Here is a 27,393-nt window from a genome sequence, read left to right on the forward strand (position 1 = left end):
TTATATTAAAGAACGCATTAAAGTTGGGACCAGCGAAGTATTCAATACTTTCTGACTAGCAAGCACCCCCGCTGTCTATATTGAAAATTGAAATTAGAATATTTTTGCATCAGTCAAGTTATAGCTTGTATTTGTGGAAATAGGATTATCTACATCGGCTCAGTTTGTCTTGCATACATACTTTATATACTGCCACGCATCTCCCAGTTACATACATTTTTTTGATGATATGATATTTTTTTCCATTCTTTATTAACGTTTGCTAACGCTCAATTAAAGTATAGAGAAGACGATAATAATAATAATAATAATAATAATAGAGCAGACTGTAATAATGAATACAACATCATTAAAGCATTTATATTCAAAGTGTTTGATCAAGATATGAAAACAAAATAATTTCAATATTTTCAGGATCTAACCATGCATGTAGCTATGAAAATTTTCGTAAAATTTTTGGAAAATACTGTCCAGGGTAAATATTATTCAGGCTACGAATCCACCTAGTGTTTGATTGTTTTCTCCTTTTATTTTACCAATCATTTTGTTTAATATCAATTGATGAAGAAAAATGCATGCACAGTTGGGTTTTATAACAATATAAGTATTTATTTCGCATTTAATGTGAGTTGTTGTTATATTTCTCAGTTTGAAGATTTGGAAAATTGATCCAATATGGTATAGTATAAATGTTTATGCATGAGTTTTGGTGTTACATATGAGTTTAAGTTTAGAATGTGGCTAAGAGAGCTGTATGAAAAATATGTTTATGCTGGCTTATATATGCCTATGTATTTTAAGTGTTTTAGTATTGGTTAAAACGATTGCTTTTATTCTTTAAATTATTGCATACTTGTCTATGATTTTGAAACGCGTTTAACTAAATTTCATTTAAGTTGGCTATAGGAAAATGATCTATATGACTATATGCTATAGGTGTTAGTACAAATTTTTGTTTTACATTATGTGAGGGACAAAAATATGTTGATCACTTGTTTTGTTTATAGTATAGGGACTGATTGCGCAAATTATATTAACTACGTTATCCATTTGGTATGGAAATTGCATTAGACATACACGCTGGGGTGTTTGTTTGTAAATGTATTTTTAATATGTATATATATGTAGCTATATTTCGATAATAAATAGTTAAACATATTGAACTAAAGTGTAAACAAATAAAATAAAAAACAAAACTGATAAATATTACAATAAAATTTATAATAATAATGAAAAAACACGCACACACATGTATGTATGTATAAGTGCAGCTGCTTGGATTTTCAATCTACTGTCCATTAAGAGCAGTCTTCACTGTTGCTGCTGCTGCTGCTGTTGTGGATGTGGATTTAGCCGTTGCCGCTGCTGCTGCTGCTGCTGCTGTTGTTGTTGTCGTTTTAAGAGATTTTGTGTCCGGTTTGCTATCCGGTATGGCTTTGGCCGCCAGTGCCAGCTTGTGTATGTGTGGCGACGATGGCGACGTCACTGTTACTCTATAATAAGAAGAAGCTAATGTTTTACACGCGCACACACACACATACACAGACGCATGCACGCACGCACACACACAGAGACACCGAGTGGCGCAGTTGTTGTTGATTGTGGATGGGCAGAGAGTAATGGAGGGCGGGGCGGCGGGAAGCATATGCATAAACATATTTACAAAGCATTTGGCATTTGGCATTTGGCAGGCAATTGGTATTTTTTATGAGTTTGTTTTGGATTCGACATTGTTGTTGTGGGGCAAATTTGATTTAAGGATGTGTGGTTGGCATGGTTTGCAGTTTGCATGTATGAAGTAATTATGTTAATTAGATAAAGCTGTCAAATAGAGCAACAGTCCTTAAAAGCTAAGCTAGACTAAAGATACGCAGCAATATGCATATGCATGTATGTATTGATGTATAGATGATGATTGTATGTATGTATTGGTATGCTATGGTATGCTATAGTGTGTGTGAGTGTGAATTTGCAGCTATTGCAGCGACTACGGTGCTTGGTGCTTGTGCTGCCTGCCATTTGAGTTGACTTCTGTATTGTCAGCGTACCTAGGGCTGTTGTCATCCTTTTCGCAGACCAGCGTGCGAGTCGTGCTGGGCGGCAGTTGGGGCAGCTGGGGCAGCAGCCCGCCGTTTAACGACTGCTGCGAACTACGCTTCACGTGCACGGGTCGCAGACGATCGTCCAAGTCGCTAATGGAGCCCACGGAGCTAACACTCTCATCGCTGTAAGCAGAATACATTCTTAGAATCCTTTTGTTTAACTCGATTTCAAGTTATGCCTGCTTACCTCTCGCTGAGCTCCTCTTCGCCCTCTTCCTCCATCGCCTGTTGCAGGTCGGCAATGCGCTGCAGCGCCAAACGCAAATCGTTCTTGAGCGCTGTGCCCTCCGATTCCATGACCTCCATTTTCTTTTCCAAATCCTTGCGACGCGTCAGCGATTCCTGCTCACGACTGGAAACTGCATGATACTCCTCGCGCATGTCGCGCAGACTCTTCTGACATTTCTTGAGCACATCTTGTCCCTGCATCTCGCGTAGCTTTGACTGTGTCACTTCGTTCTGTACCTTCTCTAGCGACTCCTTATGCCGGCTGACCTGCACTTCAAGGCGTGCGCGTGTCGCCTGCTCCAGCTCCAGACGAGACTCGAGCTCCTTGGTTCGCATTTCCAAACTGCAGACAAACATATTTTTAAATTCAAAAATTACATTAAAAACATAAAAGTTTCACTTACCGCTTGGACATGACAGCCATGGAGGGATCGCCTAGATTCTCCACATTGTCCAGTCTGTGCTGCAGCTCTGCCACCTGCTCTTTGAGATTGTTGCGCTCTGCCTCCAGCTCCGTGAGTTTGAACTCAGACTCGGAGACATTGATTTGCTCTGTGTTCAGCTGCTTGACCGTGGCGCTATATTTCTTCATCAGTTCACTTAGCTCCTCTTCGTTCTCCTCGATTTGCGCCTGCAGTTCGGCGCGATCACGATGTGCCACATTGGCCCGCTCCTCGGCATCGTTGCGTGCCCGATGTGATTCCTCAAACATTGCCTGGACTTCGGTCAACTCGGCCTCAGCAGTTTGGCGCGCCTTCATGGCAAGCGTGCGTGCGGACTCGGCATCCTCCAGCTGATTGCGCAGCTGTCGGATAAGCGTCTTGCCGGGCGTGTCAGCCTTGAGCCGCTCCAGCTGTATCTGTGCATCCTTAAGCAGGGCCTTATACTTGCGCAAGTCACGACGCAGCTTTTGGTTCAGCGCTTCGTCCGCATCGCGGTCAACACGATCACGATCCTCCATGCTGGCGAGCCGACGCTCCAGCTCGTGTTTCTCACGCAGCAGCAGCGTGCGCTCCTCGTGCTCCGTTTCCAGCTGGCACTCTAGCGCCTTGATCTTTTTATAGCCATTGCCGCGCACCTCCTCCAATTCCTCATCACGCTGCTGCGACTCGCGGCGCGCCTCCTTGCGCATGGTCTCTAGCGTCATCTCCAGACGCAGCTTGGCCTGCTCCAGCAGCTGTATTTGGCCGGCCATCTCATCCAGCTCTTCCTCCTGCTCCTTGGCGCGACGCTCGGCCTCGTTTTTGGTGCGACGCAGCTGCGCCAGTTCCTCCTCAGTGCCGCCACCGAAAGTCATCTCCTCCAGCTCCCGCTGCAGCGATGCCAACTTCTCTTCCTTAAGCTCCAAATCAAGGCGTGTGTCCTGCGCAATAAAAACAAAACACAAAAATTGAAATTGAGCATTCTAAAAACGTGGACAGCACCTACTTGAAGCAGCCGCGTAGCACATTTGGTGCTGAAACTCATGGCTGTACTAAAGAGCTCTGAGTTTGTTTGTTTGTGTGTGTGTAGTTGTCTGTGTGTGTGTCTGTCTATCTGAATGTTAAGTACATATATCTAAAGCGAAGCACAGTTATCAGGCCAGTCACAGTCGAAACTTCTACTACTGCTTATTATTATTATGGTGATTATAATTGTGGACTTTTTTTTTGTTTTTAATTCTTTTTCCGTGGAAATGCTCGTTAAATATCTGTGCGTGTTTTCGTTCTTGTTTGTATTCTACTCCAGTTATCGCGCCGCAACGTCCATGTCGCTAGCGAGCAGCGCAAAGAGTGTGTAAGAGAGAGAGCGAACGCACTCGAACTCGCACTCGCGCTCGCGATAACAAACACATAAAAGAAACTTAAGAAAGAAGCAACGCGTGCGCTCTCAACTGGGGAAATTCTTCTTGGAATGCATGAGAGAGCAAAAGAGCGAGAGCTCGAGCTCGAGAGCATCAAGCATGTCGCTTGCATATGGATATGGTTATGGATATGTATGGTGTGGGCAGGTAGCCTCTAAATTGCCATTGTAGACACGTACTTTAAGAAACCAGGCAGGCAAGCAGGCAGGCAGGCAGGCAGCCAGCCAGTCAAGCAGTCAGCCAGTCAGTCAGTCTGTCAGACATGGGCGTGGGTAAACAAGCCGAACAAGTTTTTTCTTTTATTTTCGTCTTCTTCGATTTTATTTACTTGTTTTTATGCTATCTGCGCTTCAGACAGGTCTTGTAGATAGTGTATCTGTATCTGCCGCAATGTTGCATGCGTGAGTGCCACCGCAAGCGGCACTTGTTGCACCTTTTGTTATTGTTGCCAGCGATTTATAACATGTTGCTAGCAGCAAATGCTGCGCGCTACAGTGCTGAGCAACATTATGCTAGCATGCAAGCAGTTCAGCAAGCAGTGACCCATTTCTGATTCAAATGTTGCGCGATACTGTGTAGCAACATTATGCTACAATGTTTAGCAACATACAAGCAGTGAACCACTGCTTGGTCAAATGCTGCAAGCTAGTGTTGAGCAACATGCTAAAATGTTTAGCAACATGCAAGCAGTGTACCATTTCTGTTTTGTTTTTATGGCCTACTTACTGCAAGTGTCTGTTCGATCGTAAATTTCTCAGCCTGCAGCACATCCTTCTCGCGTCCATAACGCTCTTTGGCCTGTCGCTCCTGGCGTGCCGCATCCTGCAGCGATTGGCATTCGGCATCGAATTTGCGCTGCTTCTTCTCCAGCAAATTGTTGCGTGCATTTTGCTCCTCGAGCAGCATGCGCAAATCATTCATCTCGTTGGTCATTTTTTGTGCCTTGCGCTTCCATTGGCCCACAACCTGACGTTGTTCCTCAACTTCTTCGTAGGCATCGGATAGCTGCAAAGCCAGATCTATAGTTGTCGGCTTGTTTCTTTAAATGACACCACACTTACCTTCTTTTCCAATTGCTTCTTGAGCCCGACCAGCTGTTCCAGATCGTGCTCATGCTGCGTCTGCAGTCGCCGCTTGGTAAACTCTAGCTCCCTAGCAACGCGCTCATATTTTAGTTTATAGACGCCACCATTACCGCCGCCACCGCCCTCGTCATTCTCATAATCCTCATCCTCAGAGATGCCATTCAAATCGGACTTGGCGCATATCAGCTCCATTTCCAGCTTCTCACTCATATCCTGCAAGTTCTTGACCTTTGTCTGGTGTTCGCCCAGTTCCTTTTCCAGCTTCAAGCGCTCCGCCGTTTCCGCCTCCAAGCGCTCAGTGGCAATATGCGCCGTGGAACGCTCCTCCGCCAGATCCACTGTCAACTCGGATAGCTACAAATACAGTTGAGAAAAATCGCATTAGACATTGAGTTGCTAAAAAATAAATGTTTACAGGTGTGCGCAGCTGCATTCTGTGCCGATCTTTGAAAAATTCGTACGCACAAATTCTCTGTGTTGTTTTCTTCACACTTTACATTTTATAAACAATTGAAACATTTATTTATTTATTTATTTATGTCTGCCTGCCTGCCTGCTTGGCCTTCACCCAAAATTTGCTCACTCTAGTGAGCAAAGTTAAGACTTTCTGTTCATTAGTCATTTGCATTGGCAATGTTTTTTATAACATCTAATTTGAGAGGGTGTAAATCATATAATTTTAAATTGTTCATTAAATTGTCAGCTGGCTAGGTTAGGTTCTGCATTAAGTAGTCAACGCAGCGTGATTCACGCATTATTTTTCTTTCACTTATCCAGAAATAGCACAAGCGCTGACTTGTCTAACTTTAGCCTACGTCGGCATATCTGAGGATGCCGCTGTCAATGTCAGCAGCGGCCATGGAATGGAATGGAATTTTTCTACCATATGTTTATTTAAGCACTCTCGCATCTATAGATCTGTAGATCGAGCAAGAGGGCGAGCGGGGCACAGGTACAACATTAATTATGTCAACTGCCCACACTTGATACAATTAAGCAACATAAACATAAAAATGTGGCACATATCAAGCTCAAGGTTGGCGAGGCTACCTCGTCCAGCTCGTTGTCATCCTCCTCCCGTATGGTGCGATCATCATCGTCTGGCGCATTGCTGGTGGATCTAGCCAGCGACGTTTCCCTGGCCATAGAGTTGCCACGCGATGTGGGCGTATGCGGCAACTGCTTGCTCAGCTGAAATGCCTTGGTCAGTATATTCTGAGTGGAGCGTGTGCGTCCCACTGAGCCACAGCGTTCCATGCTGCTGCGCTCGCGCTGACGCTCAATCAGAGAGATGGTGTCGTAGTCATCATAGTAACTGCTGCCAGGCGTGCTGCAGCGACTGCTGCTGTTGCCGTTGCCGTTGCTCTGGTGGCGTCGCGTGCGCCTGCCCATGGCGCTCCATTCCTCTTGCACGTGGTCGGTGCGCTTGAGGAAGTTCTGAATCTTCTCGCTGAGATAAGCGGATGAGGTGCGCGCATCCTCGAACGAGGGCGTGGGGCGCAGCGACTGGTGCACAGGCTGACGCGTGCAGCCAAGCGCAAAGCTTAGATTCGCATCGAATATGACCGGCGAGCTCTCCAGCTGACGCATTTCGTAGGCATCCAAGCCGCTGCCTCGGGTATAAGTCTGTGGGAAGGTGCGTCTCGGCGGCGTCTCCAGGCGCGATGAGCGCGATACAGTCGACTGCGTGGAGCAGCGCGAGGAAATAGAATACGCCGGACTGGGCGAGCGTGTGAGCAGACGCAGTCGTTCCAGGCTAGCTTCCGTGCTAGCTTGTGAGCTTGTGCCTGCGGGTAAAGGCAGTTTCAGCTTGACTTCGTAGTGGCTATCACAGGTGTCCCCTTGCTGGTCATTACCCAAGCCATTGGACGTTGATAGCGACTGCGAGGTTGCTCTTCTAGTTGTGCTTGTAGTTGCTGTTGATGTTGTTTTTGTTGTGTGTGTAATGTGTCGTGTGGTGTTGTTGTTGTTGTTGCTGTGTCCATTGGTGAGCGTGTTCACAGGACTTTGTTCGCGTTGCTTGGGCAGCAGGCGCAGCTGCTTGCGAGCCTGACTGCTGGGTGGCCTGGGCGGCTTGAGATTGCCCAGTGAGGAGGCGCTGCCGCTGCCACTGCCACTGCTGTTGTTGTTGTGCTTGCTTAAACCGTTCATGGCTGCCAGCACGCGTGCCATAAACGTTGCCTTATCCTGCTCCTCGGCTTTATCCAGGGTGCATGTTGCTACTGCTGCAATATCAATGCTGTCAGCAATTGCCGCATCAGTTGGCGCCAGCGGTGCCATATGTTGCGGATGCTTCGAGTCTGGGTCGGTGTTGGTCTTGGTGTGGGGTTCTGTTGTGTGGTGTTGTTAGTCAAGGCAAAGCAATGTGTGGGCTAGGGGCGGGTGCGAATTAAGCTGTGTTCGTGTTCGTGTTCGTGCTCGTGCTCGTTGCTCAGTAAGCCAATTTCAGTTTCGTTAATTTTCATTCGTACAAATTTCGTAATGTTTCGTTTAGTGTTGTTTTGTATGTATCTGTGTTGTCAAAATAATATTTGCCTGTTTGCAAAATAGAATTTTATCTTAAAAGATATTTGATTTAGATTTAAGGCGACATGCGATTTATTTTGGCTTTAGCATCAAATTGCCAATGTGTCTTTTTGGCACCGTTTTTGTTTTCGCACACGCGCACGCAAACGTATCGGATTCGAACGCGAACGCGAGCTCGCAGTCGGATGCGGATTCGGATTCGGATTCCTCGACGTATCTCCTGCGCGTCACGGCTATAGAACGGCGCCCGCGACGTTTGCTCAACAACTAAGTGAACCGACGACCACTTGGCACTGCGTGGACCAGAAAAAAAAGCTCGCACCGGGCTCAGTTGCTTTTTGGCAATCAGCGAGAGACTCCCAGAGAGTGAGAGAGAGAGAGACTGAGCGCGCGCGCAGAGATTTTCTGTGTGTGCCAAAAGCGATTGCAACACGCTGCGCTCGCATCAAATAGCCGCAATATTGACATAATCCACAACAGATTTACTATTTATATGCTATATGGTTAAATACAAAATCATTTCGGACAACTGTTGATCTGCTTGGGAGCTTATGTAAATCTCTGCACTCTCAATGCGCAGTAAGCGCAGCCAGTGAATATTATTAATGATCTTTCAAAGCATATACATACGCTATATAAACACACACACACACGCACACACACAGTGAATATATAAGCAGCTGTGTATGTATTCGCATTTGGTGTTCAATGGACTCACGCATTGCCCAGAAGAAATCTATTTATAATTTACAATAAACCAAACAAGAGGTGGAAATATCGCCAGATCAGAGTCGCAGTCGTAAAACTAAATTGTATCTATAACACAAGATGCATGTAGATGCATTAAAGGGTTGCCGTGACACCCAAGAGCTGAAAGATTGCTCTATCGAGACTTTTACAAGCCATATAACAACAATATAGCGCTGAGTTATAGACTTTTAAAATCGCACAGATCATACAATGTAAACTTAATGAATATATTTCAGCAGCTGTGCATTGAATCAGCGGCGACCCACATCTGCCACATGTCAAGCCACAGCAAGATGCAAACACTTCTTACCTTGGCTTCCAATTTTTGATTCTCGTTCTTCACCTCGCTGCGATCGAATTCAATCTTCTCGAGCTTGGCACGCAGCATGATCAGCTCCTCGTTGGCAATCTTCAGTTGCTCCTCGGTGCGGTGCACATTCAGCAGCGGCGTCACACGCACCAATAGGCGCCACCAGGGCCAGTCGCGCACCGCCAGAAAAGCCTTCACATTCCGCTGTATGCAGCGCACGGCGAGCTCCTGTTGAGGGACATGCGACAAGTTAATGCGCATCGAGGATATACGACGGCAGCATCAAGGATAACTCACCTGTACGCGACGCTGGGAGATCTTCTTGCGTGCCAGGTAGCCGCGGCAGAAGGCCTGCAGCTGGATAATGCGATCGGATAGCAGCACATCTCGCTTGGCTTCCAGTTCATTGAGTACACCCGAACGGAATAGGATCTGCAAGAACAGTTCGCAAACAATTTGTAATAACTTTCACAATTGTTCATAAACTTATGCTAGACATTTAACTTATTTTTGTTTGCTAAATAAGCAAACTATAAATACTTTTGTTTCTTAAAACGTTTGCCAAACGTGATATATTTCTATTAAAGATTTGATTGTTTGCTTAAGCAATCGCTCAAGTGCGGCTATATCTATTGCGCTATTCTAGATTTCACAACTGACATGCGTTTCGTTTGGCAGCAGCTGCAAGTTGCTCAAATTTTTATAAGAATATACAGAGCCATATGCATATAAATAGTTTAGTTTGTTTCATAATAAAATAGTAAAATACCAAATACCAAATTTCGGCAATTGCTACAAGAAATCTTTAATTGCTTTAAGCGTTTTGTTCTTTGCGGCCCTAAACCCAATTCAGGGCAAGGTGCAAGGTCAAGGTGCTGCGTCCACACCTGCTGGGAAAGGTGAGAGAAAAGCTCGCAAGCAAGCAAGTAAACAACCAGCCACAGACTCTCCATAAACAAACGAAATGCCTTTCGCATTGACTAACAATGAGTCGGCTTGGATTTAGTTTTTTGTAGTTGTAGTTTTAGTTTGCATGGACGGGACGGACGCACCTTTGAGGTTGAGGTGTGTCTGGCGACGTTATTTGTAGTTTTTTCGAGAAACAATTTTCAAAATATTTAATTATGCAGCGCACGTAGATCAAAAATGAAAGTAAGTCCAATGTGAAATTGCAACTAAGACGGCGCATTAAAAATATATATGTGTGTGTGTGTTAGTGTGTGTTTGTTTTTTGGGGCGTGGCAGTTAAGCAAAGCAATAGCAACAAATGCCCTCAACCAGTTGTTAAAGTTGAATATAGAACAAAGAGAGTTTGAAAAGATAAAACTTTTTTATTTCATTTTGTGTTTTTGTTTATTTAAGTTAAGCGTTAACTAATAGATAAAGCCATAGCATATAGAGTTAAGTTTAGAAAGGACCGCTGCCTCAAAGTACGAGTATTATTATTATTATTTTTTTTATATTTTTGGAGCATTTTGTTGGGGGGGGAAATGGTGCGCCTCTGGTCTCTAGTGGTACCGCATAGTTACCTCTTTCGTATAGGTGGGATAAATCTCCACCTGTGTCTGTATGCAGCGCACTGCTTGCAACTGAGCCACCTTGGTGACCACCACAGGTGCCACAGCCATTTGACAATTGGATTTCGCCTCAAACTTTTGCAACAGTTGCGCAATTTTATTCGATCTACAGCAGTTTTTGGCCTGTGGCTCTGGCTCTGTCTCGATGTCTGCCTCGCCCTCCGATTCGCACAAGCTGCGCGTAGAGTTGGCGCTGGAGGAGAGAGGCGCGTTGCTGATATGCCCCGAGTCGTCCGAATCGGAAGAGCTGGCTTGATGCTCCACAACTTTGTGTTCTTTTTTCGTTGCCGCCTTCTGCTGCTGCAGCTGCACCACCTTGACGAGCAGCTCTTGATTTTTGTCCGAAGTCTCGCCCAGTTTGGGTGGAATGATCTTGCACGACTCTAGCTGCGGCTTGTGCACTTTCTCCTGGTCGGCATAGCGCAGCTGCTGCATCAGTTCTTTCTGCTTTTGCTGCTGTAGCAGTTGCTGCTGCTTCTTGCGTTGCACGCTTAGTGAATGCTCCTTGCTGTGGCTGATGACGCGACTGCAGCGCTTGGCAGGACTCGGGCGTTCCTCGCTGCGCGCAGGTTTGGGTTTGAGCGTGGAACTGACACGCTTAGGAGCTGCTTTGGCTACTGTCGGTGGCGTCTTGACTGCAGCCTGACTGCGGCTGAGCGTAAGCAGCGATCTGGAGCGCTGCTGTGCCGGCTGCGGCTGCAGACAACGCAGACTGGAGTGCTTGGATATGGGAATGCGACTGCCGCTGAGCTGTCGCAGCTCGCCCAGTGAATTGTATCGCTGCTGACTGGAATTGCTGCGGCGCAGCAGCATGGAGTTGGCCAGCTCGGGTGTCTGGTAGATCTGTCGCCTGCTCAGGCTCGTGCTCATGCTGAGCGTCGTGTATGACTTGGCGAGCATTTGACGATCGCTGAACTGCGCTGGGGGCGCTGGCAAGGGCTCCAGCTGCAGTTGCTCCACTGCTGGGTACTCCTGCAAGATTTGATCAAAGCTTTGCAGCACCTCGTGCAATTTGCTCTCGTCATGCGCCACCTTCTCCAGCTCGGCAAAGATCTCATCCTCCAGCGATTGCTGCGTCAGACTCAAGCTTAAGCTCAGCGGGTCCTCCTCGTCGCTGTCCACATAGCTGCATATGCTGCTGCTCATCAATTGACTGGCGACCGAATTGGCTGCTGTCGCCTCCACCGTGGAGCTTGCCTTGGGCGTATACTTACCGCCCACACAGCCGCCCGTGTCCAGCAGGCTAAGTGCGCTCATGGAGCGGGTGTGCTTGCTGCCCTTGTAGTAAAGCTTGCCGCTGAGCTTGGGCGTTAGATTGTCCTCGATCTTGTGTCGTATGTGCGAGAGGAATTTTCTGCCCGCGCCCAGGGCGTATGTTTGCTTATGGGGCGTGGCAGCAGTCTGCAGGCCTGCAGGCGAATTGCTGCGCATTTGTGTGAGCTTTGACTTGACCGTGTGCTTATACATGTTCAATGATTATGCAGCTGATGATGGTGATGGTGACAGTGAACGTAATGATGATGATGATGATGATGGCGATGATGATGTAAATACAGTCAACAAGTAAAAGTGCATATAATTTGTAGCTGTTGCTGGCTAAATTTCCTTTCGTTTGGCTGGCCACTTGACCACTTGTGTGACCAACGCTACCAACCACTTTCACAGCTTGCTGCTGGGCGCTTTGTCGCTTTTGGCGCTTTGCTGCTTTATGCCGCGTAATTTCAGTGTTGTTTTCTCTTTGAGCTCGACGGCGCAACTGAATTTCTGGCCGCGCCAGACGCAGCCAAAGACCAGCAAACAGCAAACTCAACGTTTGTGCTGTGCATTGGAAAGTGGGCTTATCACAGCGTCTGCGTACACTTGGCCATGGCTTACCGTAATTGGCCGCGGTCATGGCTTAACACATGTTGCAGCTGCTGCTGCTGCCGCCGTTGCCGCTGCTGCAGTTCAGCTGCGATGCTAATTACAAGCAACAACACCACACACTGCGTATGCTCGATTTATAGTTAGTTTGCCTCATTAGCAGCATTACGACAGTCATCATCGTTACGTACAGTGAAAAGTGAAACAAGTGCATTGCCAGCGCGTTCTACACACGCACACAGACACACACACGCTCGTGCCCCTGCCCCATTGTATTGGTTGTGCTTTCATTTGAACCTCTCATTGTCAGCAATTGACTTGTTTGCAGTCCAACGCAGAGACAGAGAGGCAGAGGCACAAAGGCCAATATTGACATAGGCAAGATTCCTTATATGTATGTACAAGAGATTCAATGGATATGGCTTAAGGCGGTTCAAAGTTCAACGCACTGTGCAAGGGTTTATTTAAATAAATTAACTTGAGGTCAAGTATTGCAATCCAATGTCAAACTCTTTTGAAAACTAACCAATTTTCATTTAGAAATTAAAGTTATTACTTTTTCAATTTAAGAAATACTTATACTCAACAAGCAAGACAGTTGATTTGACTTTGCTGAGCTTGAATTCTTTCAAATTTACATTATTATTGCAATAACATTCACTATGTACAATTTTACTCTTCGATTCTTCTCTCTGCCTAAAGATTTTAAACTAGAGTATAAAATAAATGTAACAGCATAAATGATAATAATTAAGTATTTGTCAAGTCAATCGCAGCAGCAATTAACCTATCAAATAGCTGATTTACTAAACTACGCATTCTTCCTTATTGGAGCTTTGGTTATTTATCAACTACAACCATCTGAATAACTTATCTGATTGTCAAGTAGCGGCTATCACTACTACACACACACAGCTGGATATCAGTGTATCGCGCTTTTTTGTGTTTATGCAATAAAAAGTGATAAAAAACAAAAAATATTTAATAAAAGAAACACGGCTGACGGGCAGGCAGGCGTTTAACTGAATTACAACGCAGCGAGCGCTTTAAAGAAATGCCGCATAACATGCAGCTTCCTGGTTATTGTTTAATAATTAGCGGAAAAACTAGTTTGCTCAGCTTTTTTCTTGGCCTAAAGGGCCTGTCTTCGCATTTGAGATTAATGCACGAATTAATTAAGGCTGCGCCCAATTTCGGTGGACAACGGTTGCATGTCAAATGCCCTTAATGAAGTTTTCGTGTTTTCGTTGAGGGCGTTGAGCCAAATTTCCAAATCACAAACGTTTCACCGGTTGACAGAGAATTCAGCCCGTACCGCAACCGCAGACGGACCCGACCCGTAGCCAGCATTTGACGTATGAGTGTTATGCAAGTTTTTGAGGCAGCACGCAGCATTTCTAATGAAAGCGAATGCTAATAAACATAAAAGCAACAACAAAATTTCACTTTGCACTTTGCTCAAGAAAAACAAAACAAATTTCAATGTGTGCGACATACGCTAGTTGAACGGGTATTATAATTATTTAAAGGAATTCGCAATGAACGTCTATTGAATTTATATGAAATACACAAGTCAAAATGCATTTAATCAATAAAAAGCGACTTAGAGCATTGCATATTTGTTTTGTTTGTCACTAGTTGTTGTTGTTATTTGTTATTTGTGCAGGTTGCAGCGGGTCGTGCCGCAGCCGCTACAAGCGCAGCGTCATTTTTTGGTGAATGTCGCAGACTTTAAGCTTCAAGCTGCATTACGTTTGGTTTGGTTAGTGTGCTGGACATGGGGTAACGGTAACTACATACGCTGCGTGTGGTGCGTCCAATGAGCCAGAGTCCGCTGGCGAGTGCATAGATTAGCAAAAGCAGACGCCACCACTTGCGCTGACTGCCACAAAGCTGCATAAAGATGTGCACCAGGTAATCGCTGTGATTGTCACCAAGCCAGCTGTTAATTATGGCGCTCACATTGCCCGTCGATAAGCATACGGCGTAGTTGTGCACACACATTGCAATGCAAGTCGCGGCGCGACGCGGCACTTTCCATTTGCCACAGACAACTGAGCTGCAGCTCCAGCAGCAGCTTCTGAGCCACAGACAACACAACAGCGTGGAATTCTATAGCATAATGAAGACCAGAGATGAACAGATGAACTTGACCGTGAAAGCAGACAGCGGCAGCGTCATAATCACAACAACAACAACAACAACAAAAAGAGTGCTTGCCTCAAGTGACGTCAAGCAGCTGCTTTATTACGATCTCTTTTCAATAGGGATGCACAATTGGCTGAGAACAGGAAACCAGACACCAGCCAGCCAACCAACCAACCAAAGACACATTACAGGTTGGTCCACAATTATTAACATGCTAGGAGTGAGTGTGACAATTCTTTGAAACTAGCGACGAACTTGTTTGCATTGTGAAAAAGTTGGCAGACAATGAATTGATGAAATTCATTAATTAGCATTTTTATATTTTTCGTTTAGTTTGCGAAAATTTAACCTTGAACTTGTCGCCAGCATTAGAAAGAAACCCAACTAGTCTTTCAGGTCCATTTCATAATGCGAGAATTAATTCAACCAAGCCCAAGAACAATAAGTAGAGAAGAAACTAAAACTTGTTTCTAGTCGTTGCATGAAACGAATTGATTTTGATCTTTAATTGTTGACTACAGTTTTAATGTAAAATTACACGCCACAGCGTTGAAGCATAAAATCAACAGCAAGTCTGAAATAATTTAACGAGATGTGCATTGACGTAGGTCAACAATTGTCGAAGCGGAGCTGAGCTGAGCTTATTGTAATGCGAGTAGAAGCGAAGACGAAATTCCCTGAGCTGACTCAGCTTTGATACCCTCGTAGATTAGGGAACTACCTTAAGATGTTGTAAACTAGTTTATATATTTTGAAAAGTATTCACTTTAAAGCGTCATCAAGTCCTGTCAATAAACTTCGTAACAAGTCCCAGCTCAGTCACGTTCACAAGTTGAACGATCCGTCAAATGGATTGTGTTTGGATTTTTGTGAGCATTAAAATAGAAACAAATTGTTAACAAAAAGAGGAAGATGTACAAATGTCGCGTTAATAAAAACCAGCCAGCCAGTCGCTAAATGGCTGGCAAAACAAATGTACATTAAAATTATACGTTAGTTAAGCCAGAGTCCGAGATCACGAACACTAGCAATAAGTACTTATGTTAATGAGCGGATTACAAGCCAACACAGTTCAGAAAGGCAAACAAACAAACATAAATGCTACAACTCTCACTCCCACTTTGAAAGTGTTTGCATACATTTAAATTTTGGCCAAAAGATCAACAACATGCTGCGAATTGTTGGCAAAAACATTTATGCCAGCTTTGTTCGCTGGAATTGGAATTGGAATTGGAGCCAAATGAATGGACTACCTTGATTCGAATATGCTCAATTCTAATCTAGATCGAAGCAAAGCTTGACTTGCTGCTAATTATTTGTTTATAATTAACTATCAGCCCATAATCATTTACGAAATGACAATATAATAATTAAACAATTAAATTTAATGAAGCTCAAACGCTTACATAAGAAATAGTTTCGAATGAACAGACTTCACACACAACACGCCAACAGAAATAAAAAGATTTCAAAAAAGAAAATCCGATAAGCTATATTTAGCATAAGCTATGCTTGTGTCAATTTATTATTAATTTACGCATAGCTGCATATTTAAGCATTTTCATTTCCATTCACCCCGCCAAGTGAAAGCCTCTCTAACTCATGTGCGTCTAAAATTAGCAGCTCTGGAGACTCAAACGCGTTGCAAATACATTTTCAACTTAATCTCAAGGCGTGTCTAAGTATATTCGACTTGAGAGCATAATTTAATAACTAATTTATTTGACATGTTGTGCAGAGCTGGGCAGCTAAGTAAACCCACTCATCCCCAGAGAGTCCCATCGAATTCGCTTGAGTATTTGCTTGCACTTAGCTGCCGCCGCTTTTGTTGCTGCTACTGTTGCAAGTCAGTTAGTCGATTGAGACAGCTCAATCTTAACAAGTTTAAACATGCCGAAGCTCGTTTGCCGGTTGGTTGGCTAGCTGGCTGGCTGGCTGGCTGGCTGGCCGGCGCCCTTTTCCCATCTCCCAATAGCTGCTGCGTTCGGGCATGCTGCGTATCTTGGCAGTTTTTATACTAAGTGTATATTTAACCAAGCGACTGTTTAGAATTCTGCCAGACTTTAGCTCAGAACTTGTAACGCGTCGGAGGTGTCGACGCAGCGCACAGTAAAAATTGTTTCTTTTTTGACTGTTGTGGCTGGCTGGCTGACTGGTTGCTGACTTTGTTGGCTTTGTTTCATTTTAGTGAGCTGTGCTAAATTTAAGTGGCTTTTAATTGATGCTCTTGTTGTTGTGATTGTGCTTTAATTTCGTTAAATTTAATTTGTGTGTGTTTTCGCATAAAATGCAGCGCTTTCTTATATTTTTATTGCCACTGCTGCTGCTGCAATGTAAGTGCTCAAGTGAGATTTTTATCGACCTTATTAAATACCAATATACATATGTATGTACTTCGTACGTGTGCTTAGCCTACTTGGCTTAGGGTATATCTTGTGCCATATTTTGTGTGAGCAAATAAACAACAGTTGGTTTTAATTATCATGTTTCAGCTGCGACGGCTCAGCTATTTGCCTACGAGCGTGGCAAGTGCGAAATTTCAATAGTAAATGTACTCGAGGGCTTGGCCCAAACCCACCTGAGAAATCTGCTCAATCCGCCGCCCAGAAGAATCACAAATCAAGCGAGTCTACTGCAATATGATCTTTATACGCCGCTCAATCCGCAGCAGCGACAATTGCTGCAGCCCGGAAATGTCAACATGCTCAAGAATTCAAACTTCAATGGCAAGTGGCCGCTGCGGTAAGTTTCGGCATTAGCAGTACAGTGAATACATCAACTACAGTAGGCACTCTTTTGTTTGTTTTTTTAGGCTCATTATACACGGCTGGACGGGCAAGAGCACGCACTGCTATAATGCAGCTGTGAAGGATGCGTACTTATCGCGGGGCAACTTCAATGTCATAGTTATGGACTGGAGTCATCAGGCGATGGACTTGAGCTATTATCGCGTGTCCAAGCAGCTGCCCTCGATAGCCCAGAGTCTGGCCAAGTTTCTACGCTTTCTGCATGACAATACGGGTCTGCGCTATGAGCAGATCTATCTGGTGGGTCACAGCGCTGGCAGCCACATAGCCGGACTAACTGGCAAGCTGCTGCAGCCCGCACGCTTGGGCGTTATCTTTGCTCTAGATCCGGCAGGTCTGAATCAGCTAGATCTGGGACCTACGGAGCGTTTGGCGCCAACCGATGCGCTTTATGTGGAGTCTATACACACAGACCTGATGCTGCTGGGCAATCCGCAGGCCGATCGACTCAGCCACGCTGCCACCTTTGCCAACTGGGGGCGTGGCCAGACTCATTGTCCGAATGCCACAGCTACTGAATTCGACTTTGCCTGCGATCACTTTGCGGCGGTCTACTACTTTGCAGAGTCAGTGCGTCGGCCACACAACTTTGGCGCCTTGCGCTGCAATTCACTGAGAAGCGCATTGAAGGCCAAGTGCAGCTGCAGCGCTGGCCAACGCACATGTGCCGCAAACGCTTCCATGGGCGGTGAGCCAGCGGTGCCCAAGAGAGGCATCTATTACCTAAGCACACGACGACAGCCGCCCTATGGCACAGCCGATGGTCTGGTCCACATGCAGCTGCCCAGGCCATCGACCATACTGCTGACGCGACCGAAGCTTCTGTGATCTATTTAGCGTAGTTTAAGTTTGTTTTGGAAACTGCTTGGAGGTGGCCACAAAAGTGAAGCCAAATGCACTTGTAAGCAACGTGGCTATTAGAATAGGTTAGCTATCGATTTAGACTTAGGACTTGTAAGATTACTACATAATAACATTTATTTATACGCTTTAAATTATGCATAAATTACTAATGTTGATGCAATCAAGCAGAAGCTTTTTTATTGTGTTTAATGAATGCTGTAGAAACACTTGTTGAATCTAATTAAAGGTAATGTCATTTAAACAACTTGTCAATAAATATAAATTGAAAAGCTGGCATCTGAGTTGGATGTAACCGACGTTAGCTGACTCTGTAAGCCGTATACATTCAAATTATGAAGCAATTTAAACCTTGCAATTATTGGGATATAATCTTATCAACAATATATAACTTATAGCCACAATTGATGCTTATAATGCACAATTTACATTCCGTTATCTAATAGACTACAGTACATTTTTTTTTTTTTTTTGAAAGTGTCTACAACTTGGCTTAAGTCAATGTTTACATAATTTAAGTTTCAATCGTAAGCAATTTTCTAGTCGGTAAACACTTTTCAAACTACAGCGGTGGCCAAAAGTATTTTAACTAAATTTTGACTATTTAGAAATTTTGAAGAAATAAAAAGTCGATATACTTTGGGCCACAGCTGTATATATAGAATGTACTATAAATCAATTGGCTACGACGAAGAGGGAAAAACAGAGATTGCTAAGGTTGTCTGTTCACACATAAGTGTGTATTATAACTATTGAAATTAAGCTTTAGATATGAGAATATATAATAGAAGTGCGCTTTAGCACACTGATAATCTATAACAATTCCTTAGAGACACATTAACGTCTCAAGTATTACAATAACTAAATGGTTATCTAGCTTAATTACTAATACTAATGACCTTATACTTATATTTTTTATAAATTATATTACGCAATAAACTGTATTTAAGTATGAGCAGCTCACCTGACTAGGTCCAATGCGATAGCTGGCAATATCTAGTTCGTTGACGGCAAGTATTTGTTCCACACTGACGTCTTTGTTGTTGCCCAGCTCGCCGGCAAGCAGTCCAAAGCGACGCACAAACTCTAGCAATGGCACAGACTCGGGGAAGCCCAAACGATGCAGGCGAGCTGCCTCCACAACTTGTGAGCCTCGAAGCTGCAGGCAAACGCAACAATATGAATATTAACCAACAATCCAACCAAATATAAATTCAACTAATTCACCTGACTCCTTAGCAGCGGCACATTGACCAGTTCCTCTTCGCTGGTGGCGTGAGCAGCAGCCACATTGGGTGAACCATTGGCCGTGTACTTGGTGTGCTTGCCGGCATTATGCTGCAGCAGATAGCAGTGGACAAAGTGCGTGCCAGTGCGACGCAGCGTATCGATGATGCCATCGACAGTGAATTTAACCTGCAGCATAATGGAATTGCGCTTAACACCCGCCGTGGTGAAGGAACGTCGTATGCTGGACACGCGGCGCAAGGACTGTGTGCCCTCCAGGCCCGCAAAGGAGCCGCAGAACACCATGGCACCGGAGCCGCGCGTCAGCGAGCCAATGTAGAGCCGATTGATCTCCTCACGGCTGCTGTCCTGCAACAGCGACACTGCGTTGCGTATGCCAGGATGCTCGCGGCTGTGCCGCACCCAACCGTCCACGGCATAAAGCACCGGATTCGTTCCCTGCAGATGATGCAGTACAAACTGACGCTGGCCGGCGCACTTGCGCAGCAGCGAATGATGCTCACGATCGCCGTAATGTGAGAACAAGCGCTCTAGGAATGTGTCGTCATTCGAGTTGGGATAGATGGCCTCCTCGTCCAGTAGCCTATCAAATAAATCAGGTTTTATATAATGTGGTCTGTAGCTTCTCTAAAGCTTTTCATACGCACCACAACAGTCCACGACGATCATGCTCGCGAAGATCGCGTTGTGACGAACGCACCACATGATTCTGTGGCGCTTTATCAATCAACGAAATCAATGGACCCGGATGACAGTCGGAGGCATGATCCATTTCAATTTCAACCAGCTCCTGAGCATAGCGATCACGTGGCGCTACCAGCGTGGTATGATGGAAGAGCATTTGCAGGCGCTCCTGCAGATAATTGTGACGCAGATCCGCCAAAGAGGCGCCCAGCTGCTGGCCACAGCTAGCTGGATTCTGGAAGCCTGGCGTATCAATCAGCATGATCGAAGCAATAGTGTGAGCTGAGGTGCAGATTTGTCGATTGATCAGCGCCACCACAGCGGCGAGTGCCTCTGAGTAAAGGCCAATGACGAGCGCCTCCAGGCATTCCCAAGCCCACTCCTGGCCGCCATCCGAGGTGGGTGACTTTGAGGGGCTTAAGCTGGCGCCGCTGGCACTTGGCTGCGTCAGGCCAAATGCAGCGGCTGACAATTCCTCCAAATTAACACCCAACAGTCCAGCAGCCTTGCGTGCAGCTGTTGGATTGGCGAACTGTGTGCGCGCGGTGGAGCCAGTGCCCATGCGCGTTATTCCCGCAATGCCCAGATGGTAAATGGCCGCCAGTATGCTCCAAATGCCGCGCACTGCCTTTGCATCAATGTTGAGCGACTCAAAGGCCTGCACAGTGCGCATGAAGTCGTTCGCAGCTCGATGACGATCCTCTAGCTTCTGCGAAAGTGATATGAACGGGTGACTATCCTCCGACGAAATGTTCTCCAAATGCAGCTCCTTTTGCAGCAGCCCAGCAGCGCCCGCCAGTAGGCGTGTCATTATATGAAAGCTATGCTCATTCCCCAGGCGTCGTCCAGCGCGTTGACGCTCCGGCAGCAGCACCTGCAAGAATTCAGTTCAGCATATAAGCAAAGTAGTTCAAGCTATGTAAGTTATTTTTTTGTATAACTTACCTGCAGTGAGGCTGAGGCTATTTGCCCCGTTTGATCAAAGTCTAGGCTGAGCAGCTGCGTCATGCGAGTTGCATTGGAATTGAGGCAAGTTCTCGTGTTGCCAAAGGCCTCCAGAATAGTGCACAGCGCATTCACTTTTTCCGCATTTATGAAATTGTTGTAGGCACCTATGTGATGATTAAGAAGCAATAATAATACAACAATTAAAATTTAATTGAGATATTTGATTGGACAGGAAATAAGTGGACTTTTCGATTAATTTCATCAAATAAATGTAGAAAATATCAAATGATATGAAAACAAAAGAAAATTCATATACATGATCTACTAAACACTTTGAACTCTGTACAGTTCAATTGAATTAAAACCCATTCATCATATATAATATATTAAATTCAAATAAATCATTGTGAGCAAATTTGCATATTCTGCTTTTGCATGCAATAAACCAATCACAGTTGTTAAGTTATTTTACAGCTTTTGACAAATAGGGATTGGCTATAGATAAATGCAGCTCAAGAACAATTTTCGTATCGATTGTGGCGTATTTGGCCAAAGCCCACATTCAAGTTACTTTAGAAGCAAACAATGGCCAAATGGCTTGACAAATTGCAGTTGGATTTTTAACTGCAATATGCTAATCGAACGCCTATTTGCGTTTTTTTTTTTTTGGTGTGGCACAAACGGGCACAGCCCACGGCGGCAGCATACGTATGTACAGAAGTATCAACAACAACAACGAGAACGACAAGTCTAGACATACCAGCAGCCAACGCCAAGTAGTTGAGCGCATGCTTGAAGCTAGTGGTTTTGCCAGAACCAGATCGACCCATGAATATGAGACTCTGGTCGCGACGCGTTTCAACCAAACTCCTGTAGGCGGTCTGGGCCAGCGAATAGACATGGGGCGGCATATCCTCCGTCTTGCAGCCGCGGAACATGGATACAACCTACAAAGCATGGAAATAGACAAGCGATAAATAAAACCGAAAACGAAACCGAAACAAATTAAACTAGAACAGCGCACTGCACCGCACCGCACCGCAGAGTCAGTCTTACCTTCTCCGAGTAGAGCGACAACGGTGCCATGGGATTGACCACGAGCAGCGTGGGTCCCGCCTTGGTGTGTATGAGATTGCTGGCATAGCGTTGTCGCAGGCAGTGCAGCACAGACGCCTCGTTCAAATATTTCAGCTCGCAAATGTCCTCGGCCAGATCCAATGCGGGACTATTCTGCTTCTCGATATCATCCTCATCGACGGTCAGCTGCTCGCCATTGTGCAGCAGGCGCACGCATAGCTTATGCTCCTCACTGCTAGTGGGCGTGGCACTGGCGGGCAGACGCAGTGCGGCCGTAAAGCCACCACGATGCACCAGCCACACACGTTCCGGTTGCGTGGCATCAGTTAAATCCAGATCGCTGGGACTTTTGGCCACCCCACCAGTGCCATTCTCATGCCGGCTCTGCGAAATACACAAACAAACCAAAAAAAATAGATGATAAAACGAAATTGGGGTCAACATATTGTTTTGCTAGCAACTTCAAGTGAATTTGTATGCATTTATTTTTGGATCCACGACGTACACCCATCACGCATGTATACACAAAGTTGTTCACGCATTTATTCCATTTATTATCGTTGGTACTTCAGTTTTAGTTTTAGTTTCAGTTCAGTTCAACATAGCATCATACAGTGGGCATGTATTGGCAAAATAGCTGACTAAAATAATCATTTTCGAGATTGAAAATGCTTCAAAAATACAAAACACTATTTTTTTTATTGAAAAAACATCAATTCAACTCAGTATATTCCAAGCAAATTTGCTATTCAAATTTTTGGCGTATCTTTACATTTTGTTAGTTACTTAAGCAATACAGCCCACTGTGCATCGTCTTTTATTTTTATTTTTGGTGCATTTCTAAATTTGACGATGTTTCTAAATCCTAATTAGTTGCCCAGACGTGTTTACCAGCCCATAGAAAGATCCATTCCCATTCCCATTCCCATGCCCATGCAAATGCTAGTGGGCTAGACATGCGGCTTGTAGATGCTTCTTCCTCTCTCTCTCACTCGCACACTGACTGCATTATGCAACTTGCCAACATTGTCGGCGTCTTGGCCGCCATCATTTGGCGCTGCCAACACGTTCGCCGTACACAGTACACATTTGAAGCTATAAATGGCATTTACTCGTTTTCTGCCGACGCATTTCACATTTTGTGCTATCTATGCATCTGCCTATGCCCCACACACTTCAACCCACCCCAGCCCCAGCCCCGCCCAACCCACTCCACCCCAGAAGGCAACTTTGCATTAACTTGTAGCAGCGTAATTATGAAAATATTGTGCAAGGTTCAATAGCCCGTAATTAGCGTCGTTTTCGTTTGTTGCACTGTTTATAGAGCGGCAATTCGTAGTCTACACAAATTTTGAAACAGGAAGCACAAATGTCGAGTTTCATTTATGTTCAAAGTGTTTAGTTCAATTAGCTTCAATTTGTAATTAAGCACAAATAATTCTATTTGCCAGCAGTAATTAAACTTGAGGCAACCTGAAGGTAATAGCGTGCTATTAATTAGTCAATAGACTAGACTAATTTAACACTAAACACTGCGTTCACTTCAAATATCAGTCAACACATTTTCAAATAGCAAATAGTCTTGTGATGCATCAGAATTTCAAATAAATTTGTATACAAATCCATCTATGACTCGATAAACAAACCAAAAAAGGCAGCAAGCAAAAGAGACCGACCCGACGCATAGGACCCCGACCCAAGTCCGGAGCCGCCTGTCCACTGTCAATCAATGACTGGTTCATTGAACTTGCCACTGCTTAAGCTGTGGAAATACACAAATTAGTTAAACTATGCGCAGACAGCAGCGACTAATTAACATGGCCAGCCCATTGAGACCAAAAGAACAAAGTCAGCACTGAGGGCAGGCCGCCAATTAAGCACACATACTACATTTTACGCGCAGTTCAGATTTCATATCTAAAAACTATCGTTTTTATGTGGCATGACATGCAACTTAAGTTGTCGCTAAGAAGCCAGCAGCCACACAAAAACAATACAGGCCACGTAGTAAATGAATACTTCCGTTCGTCACAAAATACAACAAAATAAAATAACAAAAAACAAACAGCGTCCACGTCCATCGTTGGCGTAGTGAGCTATAAAACCATAAATGCAGCAACAAGACGACCATATCATAAATTATGAGCCCCAAGCCCACGCAACATATGCAGAGTCTTTCACTGTTCCCGGTTCTCTATCGCAGACCTCAACTTGTAGTCTGAATTGTCCAACAGTCTGCGCATTATAATAATAAAATAGCTAGCTAACAACTAAACCGTCTATTGTGTCACGGTTCGACGATCTATCGATCCATTCCATTCCGTTCATTCATCGATCGGTCGGCGCATAAAAAGGGCTTGAAAATACCTAACACTGGACAACAAAGTTGTGTATTAATGAGATAGCTACTAGTCGAATTATGAAATCAAGTAAGAATGAAAAAGTTGAATTAATTTAAACATTTCTTAGCTTTTGCTCAGCATTTCAAATTTACTTCGTTTAAATCTTAATCTCTTGATAAAATATTTTCACAGATTTATGAAATATTTTGATAGCCTATGCTCGGTCTAAACTTTAACTTCGAATACTTATAGCTTAGTGTAATTGTAATGCGCACCTTTTGCTTGACGCATGCATCGTAATTTTTATAGTTGCACGCCAGCGCATTGGCCCAGATGGTTGGCCACTGTTGGCCAGCAGCATTTTGGGCATCGCGACGTCGCCGATATGAACTCCGTATGCTGGCTACGGGGGACTGCGGTGAAGAGACGGCGGAACTTAGCTGGGCCGCAACGTATTTAGAGGCTGCCACAGCCGAACTGTTCCAAGGCGGACGTACTGTTGTTGTTGTTGCTGTTGTTGCTGTGCTCGACTTGCCGTTCTGACGGAAACTACGCGAGCGTATGGAAGCGCGCTCAAAGCTAGAGTTTGTACAATTGCTGGGTGTGGGAGTTGTCTCCTTGACTTGTCTTGTGGCCGCCAAACGTGGTGGCTTGGGCGGTGGCGAAGGCGCTAAAGCGGCTGCGCCAACTGTTGATGTTGCTGGGCCTGTGCCTGTGCCCGAGGACGGCCAACTGCTGGAGTTCTCGGAGCCACTCTCGCTGATTGTTTCCGAGCTCATGCTGTTCTTGCGTTGAGTTTTGGGCGTGCTCTTCGATTTGTTATTTACCACGACGGGTTTTTGCGATTTGTTAGTGCCGCAGGCATGCGCCTTGCCCGTGCAGCCGCGATGAAAGGACGGATTGAGACCGGAGCCGGGTGCAGCGGGCACTGCGGGCACAATGCCGCCGCGTAGTGTTTGCTCAAAGCTCTTGGGCTTGAGAAACATGATTATTGTTATTATTGTTGTTGACTGTTTGGTTAGCGCGTATTATGTGATCACCTGCGTAGTTAGAGCTAAGTCAATTGCAAACAATTGTCATGGCCAGCCAGCAAGCCAGCGGCGCTTGGAGCATGACCAGTGCGATCTCTTGGCAGAGACCAGAGGCGTGCAGCACAAATATGAAACGGGAAGTAGGTGCGAAACTGGAGCGCGCTCAAAACCTTGGTAACGCTACTCGCCACCACACAGCAATTGTCGTTATATATATATATATTTGTGTGTGTGTGTGTGTGTGTGTTAAGTCAACTCAGTTTAAGCACTTAGCGCTTTGACTTTAGGCAATTGAAATAAGAAACAAAAATTGGCTACAAATAATAATAAAATGGCCAATCATCGTGCGATCACTGATCATTGATTGATTGATCGAAATGCAAGAGTCCGTAGTCACGAACTCGAATGTCTCTTTATGAATTAACTACAAAAGCCAACTTGAATGACAAGAACTGCTGAAGTTGTTGTTGTGGTGTTGCTGCTGCTGTAATCCCCGCACTAGACACTGTGGGTGTCTCGCGATTCAATTTCCGTACCGAACTTAAGCAAAGTTTGCAGCGTACTGACAGCACTGCTCCAACGACAACGACGATGAAGCGAGTAGCAACAAAACCATGACAAAAACAAAAAAAAAAACATGCGCGCAGTAAAGTTGGACGCTGCCAACATTTAAATACACTTTGACTATGGGGCAAACGCAGTCGAATGCACATGCAGCACATTTCCGACCCTTGCGGGCTGATCACTATACGTAAATTTTTAGTTTGAATATATCCGATGCCGTTTGTGGGGGCGGGGGGAGCAAATTTGGATACTCTAGCACTAATAGTTTCTTAAATTTTATTGCTCGGACGGGTAGACGGACTAGGTTAAAAATTTATACTTTATTGCATCGGCTATGCTTTCTGCTCTCTGTTACATACATTAGCTTGACCTTAAACTACCCTCATCCATTTCTTATACAAAATGTCAAAGTGTATAAAAACACACACACACACATACCCAGAGAGAGAAACAGCACTCAAGCTGCGAAGTCTACATCAGCTGAGGCAGCAGCGACTGCTGCAGCTATTTGTGTAGGCAGCGAGCGTCGCCGCACGAAGTGGGAGTCGAAAATAAATGCACACAGCTGCAGTTGACGTCGCTGTTAGCGTCAGCGTCTGCTTACGTTAGTATGCGTGTATGTATTCGCTTAGCCGCTAGGCAGCTTGTAAGTGAGCGAAAGTGGGTGGGTGGGAAGTGCTGGCGGGGTAAGAAGCGAGTTGTTCGAGTTAATGTTTACAAAAATGCATTTCGAGTTTGTTCACAGTGTTGCCAAATCGATTTTATTTTCGTCTATTGAATGAAGTGAGTAAGGCGCTTAAATATGTCGACGCCTCAAGAATAACAACAACAACAGCAATAGCGACATGTACATTAATAAGAACAACAAAGCATACGACGAAGCAAAGGGTTGGGTTTGGCCAGACAATTCTCACAGATCGCTCAGGTGCGCACTATTTCGCAATATTTACAGTAAATACGCGGTAATTACCCTAAACATATTAGGATCAAAAGCATCATGGAATTTTTTATGAATAAACAACAATTTTTTTTGTAGATCCTAAAGTTGTTATTACCATCCAATTTTAAATTACAATAATTTATAAACATGAACATGGGTATACCCGATTTGAATCCGATTTGAACAATGAATATTTAATCCAATATTTAATTTCAAAATATTGAATTTAAAATCAAAATACAGTACATTCTTAATAATTCGCACAATAGCAATATATATTGGAAGAACCATATAAGCGAGACAAGGCTATACGAATAATCGACATTGTACAGTTCTGGCTAGTAAATTAAGAGGATTATTTAAGTTCTTGTGTAGAGTGCTTACTGTAGCTAAGTCTGTGCACATATTGAATGTAAGCACACATTGCTGAAATATTTCAAGCACGTTTTTAACTGGAAC

The 27,393-nt window shown here is 44.7% G+C and overlaps 3 protein-coding genes across 9 annotated transcripts in view; 1 reads left to right on the forward strand and 2 right to left on the reverse strand.

The window, feature by feature from the left end:
- Positions 1-1,212: 1,212 nt before the first annotated feature.
- Positions 1,213-27,393, reverse strand: part of LOC108603144 (unconventional myosin-XVIIIa) — a 28,314-nt gene continuing 2,133 nt past the window's right edge. The window contains exons 1-15 of one of the 7 annotated variants that reach the window (XM_017991684.1): positions 24,675-25,400; positions 22,037-22,441; positions 21,741-21,927; positions 20,978-21,144; positions 19,996-20,906; positions 19,328-19,931; positions 19,065-19,259; positions 9,142-9,276; positions 8,845-9,072; positions 5,235-5,612; positions 4,900-5,178; positions 2,735-3,693; positions 2,290-2,673; positions 2,049-2,225; positions 1,214-1,493 (exon numbers count right to left, since the gene is read on the reverse strand). In XM_017991684.1, the coding sequence (XP_017847173.1) occupies positions 1,289-1,493; positions 2,049-2,225; positions 2,290-2,673; positions 2,735-3,693; positions 4,900-5,178; positions 5,235-5,612; positions 8,845-9,072; positions 9,142-9,276; positions 19,065-19,259; positions 19,328-19,931; positions 19,996-20,906; positions 20,978-21,144; positions 21,741-21,927; positions 22,037-22,441; positions 24,675-25,385 (5,925 nt within the window). In that variant the 5' untranslated portion in view covers positions 25,386-25,400 and the 3' untranslated portion in view covers positions 1,214-1,288. Of the gene's footprint in view, positions 2,226-2,289; positions 2,674-2,734; positions 3,694-4,899; positions 5,179-5,234; positions 5,613-6,308; positions 7,995-8,844; positions 9,073-9,141; positions 9,277-19,064; positions 19,260-19,327; positions 19,932-19,995; positions 20,907-20,977; positions 21,145-21,740; positions 21,928-22,036; positions 22,442-24,674; positions 25,401-27,393 lie in introns of those variants that run through there. The other 6 variants (XM_017991682.2, XM_017991683.2, XM_017991685.1 and 3 more) reach the window with 6 other exon arrangements.
- On the reverse strand, positions 10,338-11,969 carry LOC108603145. Its single transcript, XM_017991688.1, has one exon. The coding sequence runs from the start codon at positions 11,886-11,888 to the stop codon at positions 10,353-10,355; it is 1,536 nt and encodes a 511-aa protein (XP_017847177.1). The 5' UTR covers positions 11,889-11,969; the 3' UTR covers positions 10,338-10,352.
- On the forward strand, positions 16,720-18,256 carry LOC108601222 (lipase member H). Its single transcript, XM_033294216.1, has 3 exons — positions 16,720-16,765; positions 16,925-17,174; positions 17,245-18,256. The coding sequence occupies exons 1-3, from the start codon at positions 16,720-16,722 to the stop codon at positions 18,065-18,067; spliced, it is 1,119 nt and encodes a 372-aa protein (XP_033150107.1). The 3' UTR covers positions 18,068-18,256.

Source organism: Drosophila busckii, chromosome 3R (genome assembly GCF_011750605.1).
Source record: "Drosophila busckii strain San Diego stock center, stock number 13000-0081.31 chromosome 3R, ASM1175060v1, whole genome shotgun sequence".
NCBI lineage: Eukaryota > Metazoa > Arthropoda > Insecta > Diptera > Drosophilidae > Drosophila > Drosophila busckii.

Bases quoted from the DNA above. Each gene is read 5' to 3' on its own strand.
- LOC108603145 (XM_017991688.1), bottom strand. From the start codon at position 11,888: ATGTATAAGCACACGGTCAAGTCAAAGCTCACACAAATGCGCAGCAAT.
- LOC108601222 (XM_033294216.1), top strand. From the start codon at position 16,720: ATGCAGCGCTTTCTTATATTTTTATTGCCACTGCTGCTGCTGCAAT. The intron at 16,766-16,924 runs GTAAGTGCTCAA...ATCATGTTTCAG, and splicing joins GCCACTGCTGCTGCTGCAAT to CTGCGACGGCTCAGCTATTT. The intron at 17,175-17,244 runs GTAAGTTTCGGC...TTGTTTTTTTAG, and splicing joins AATGGCAAGTGGCCGCTGCG to GCTCATTATACACGGCTGGA.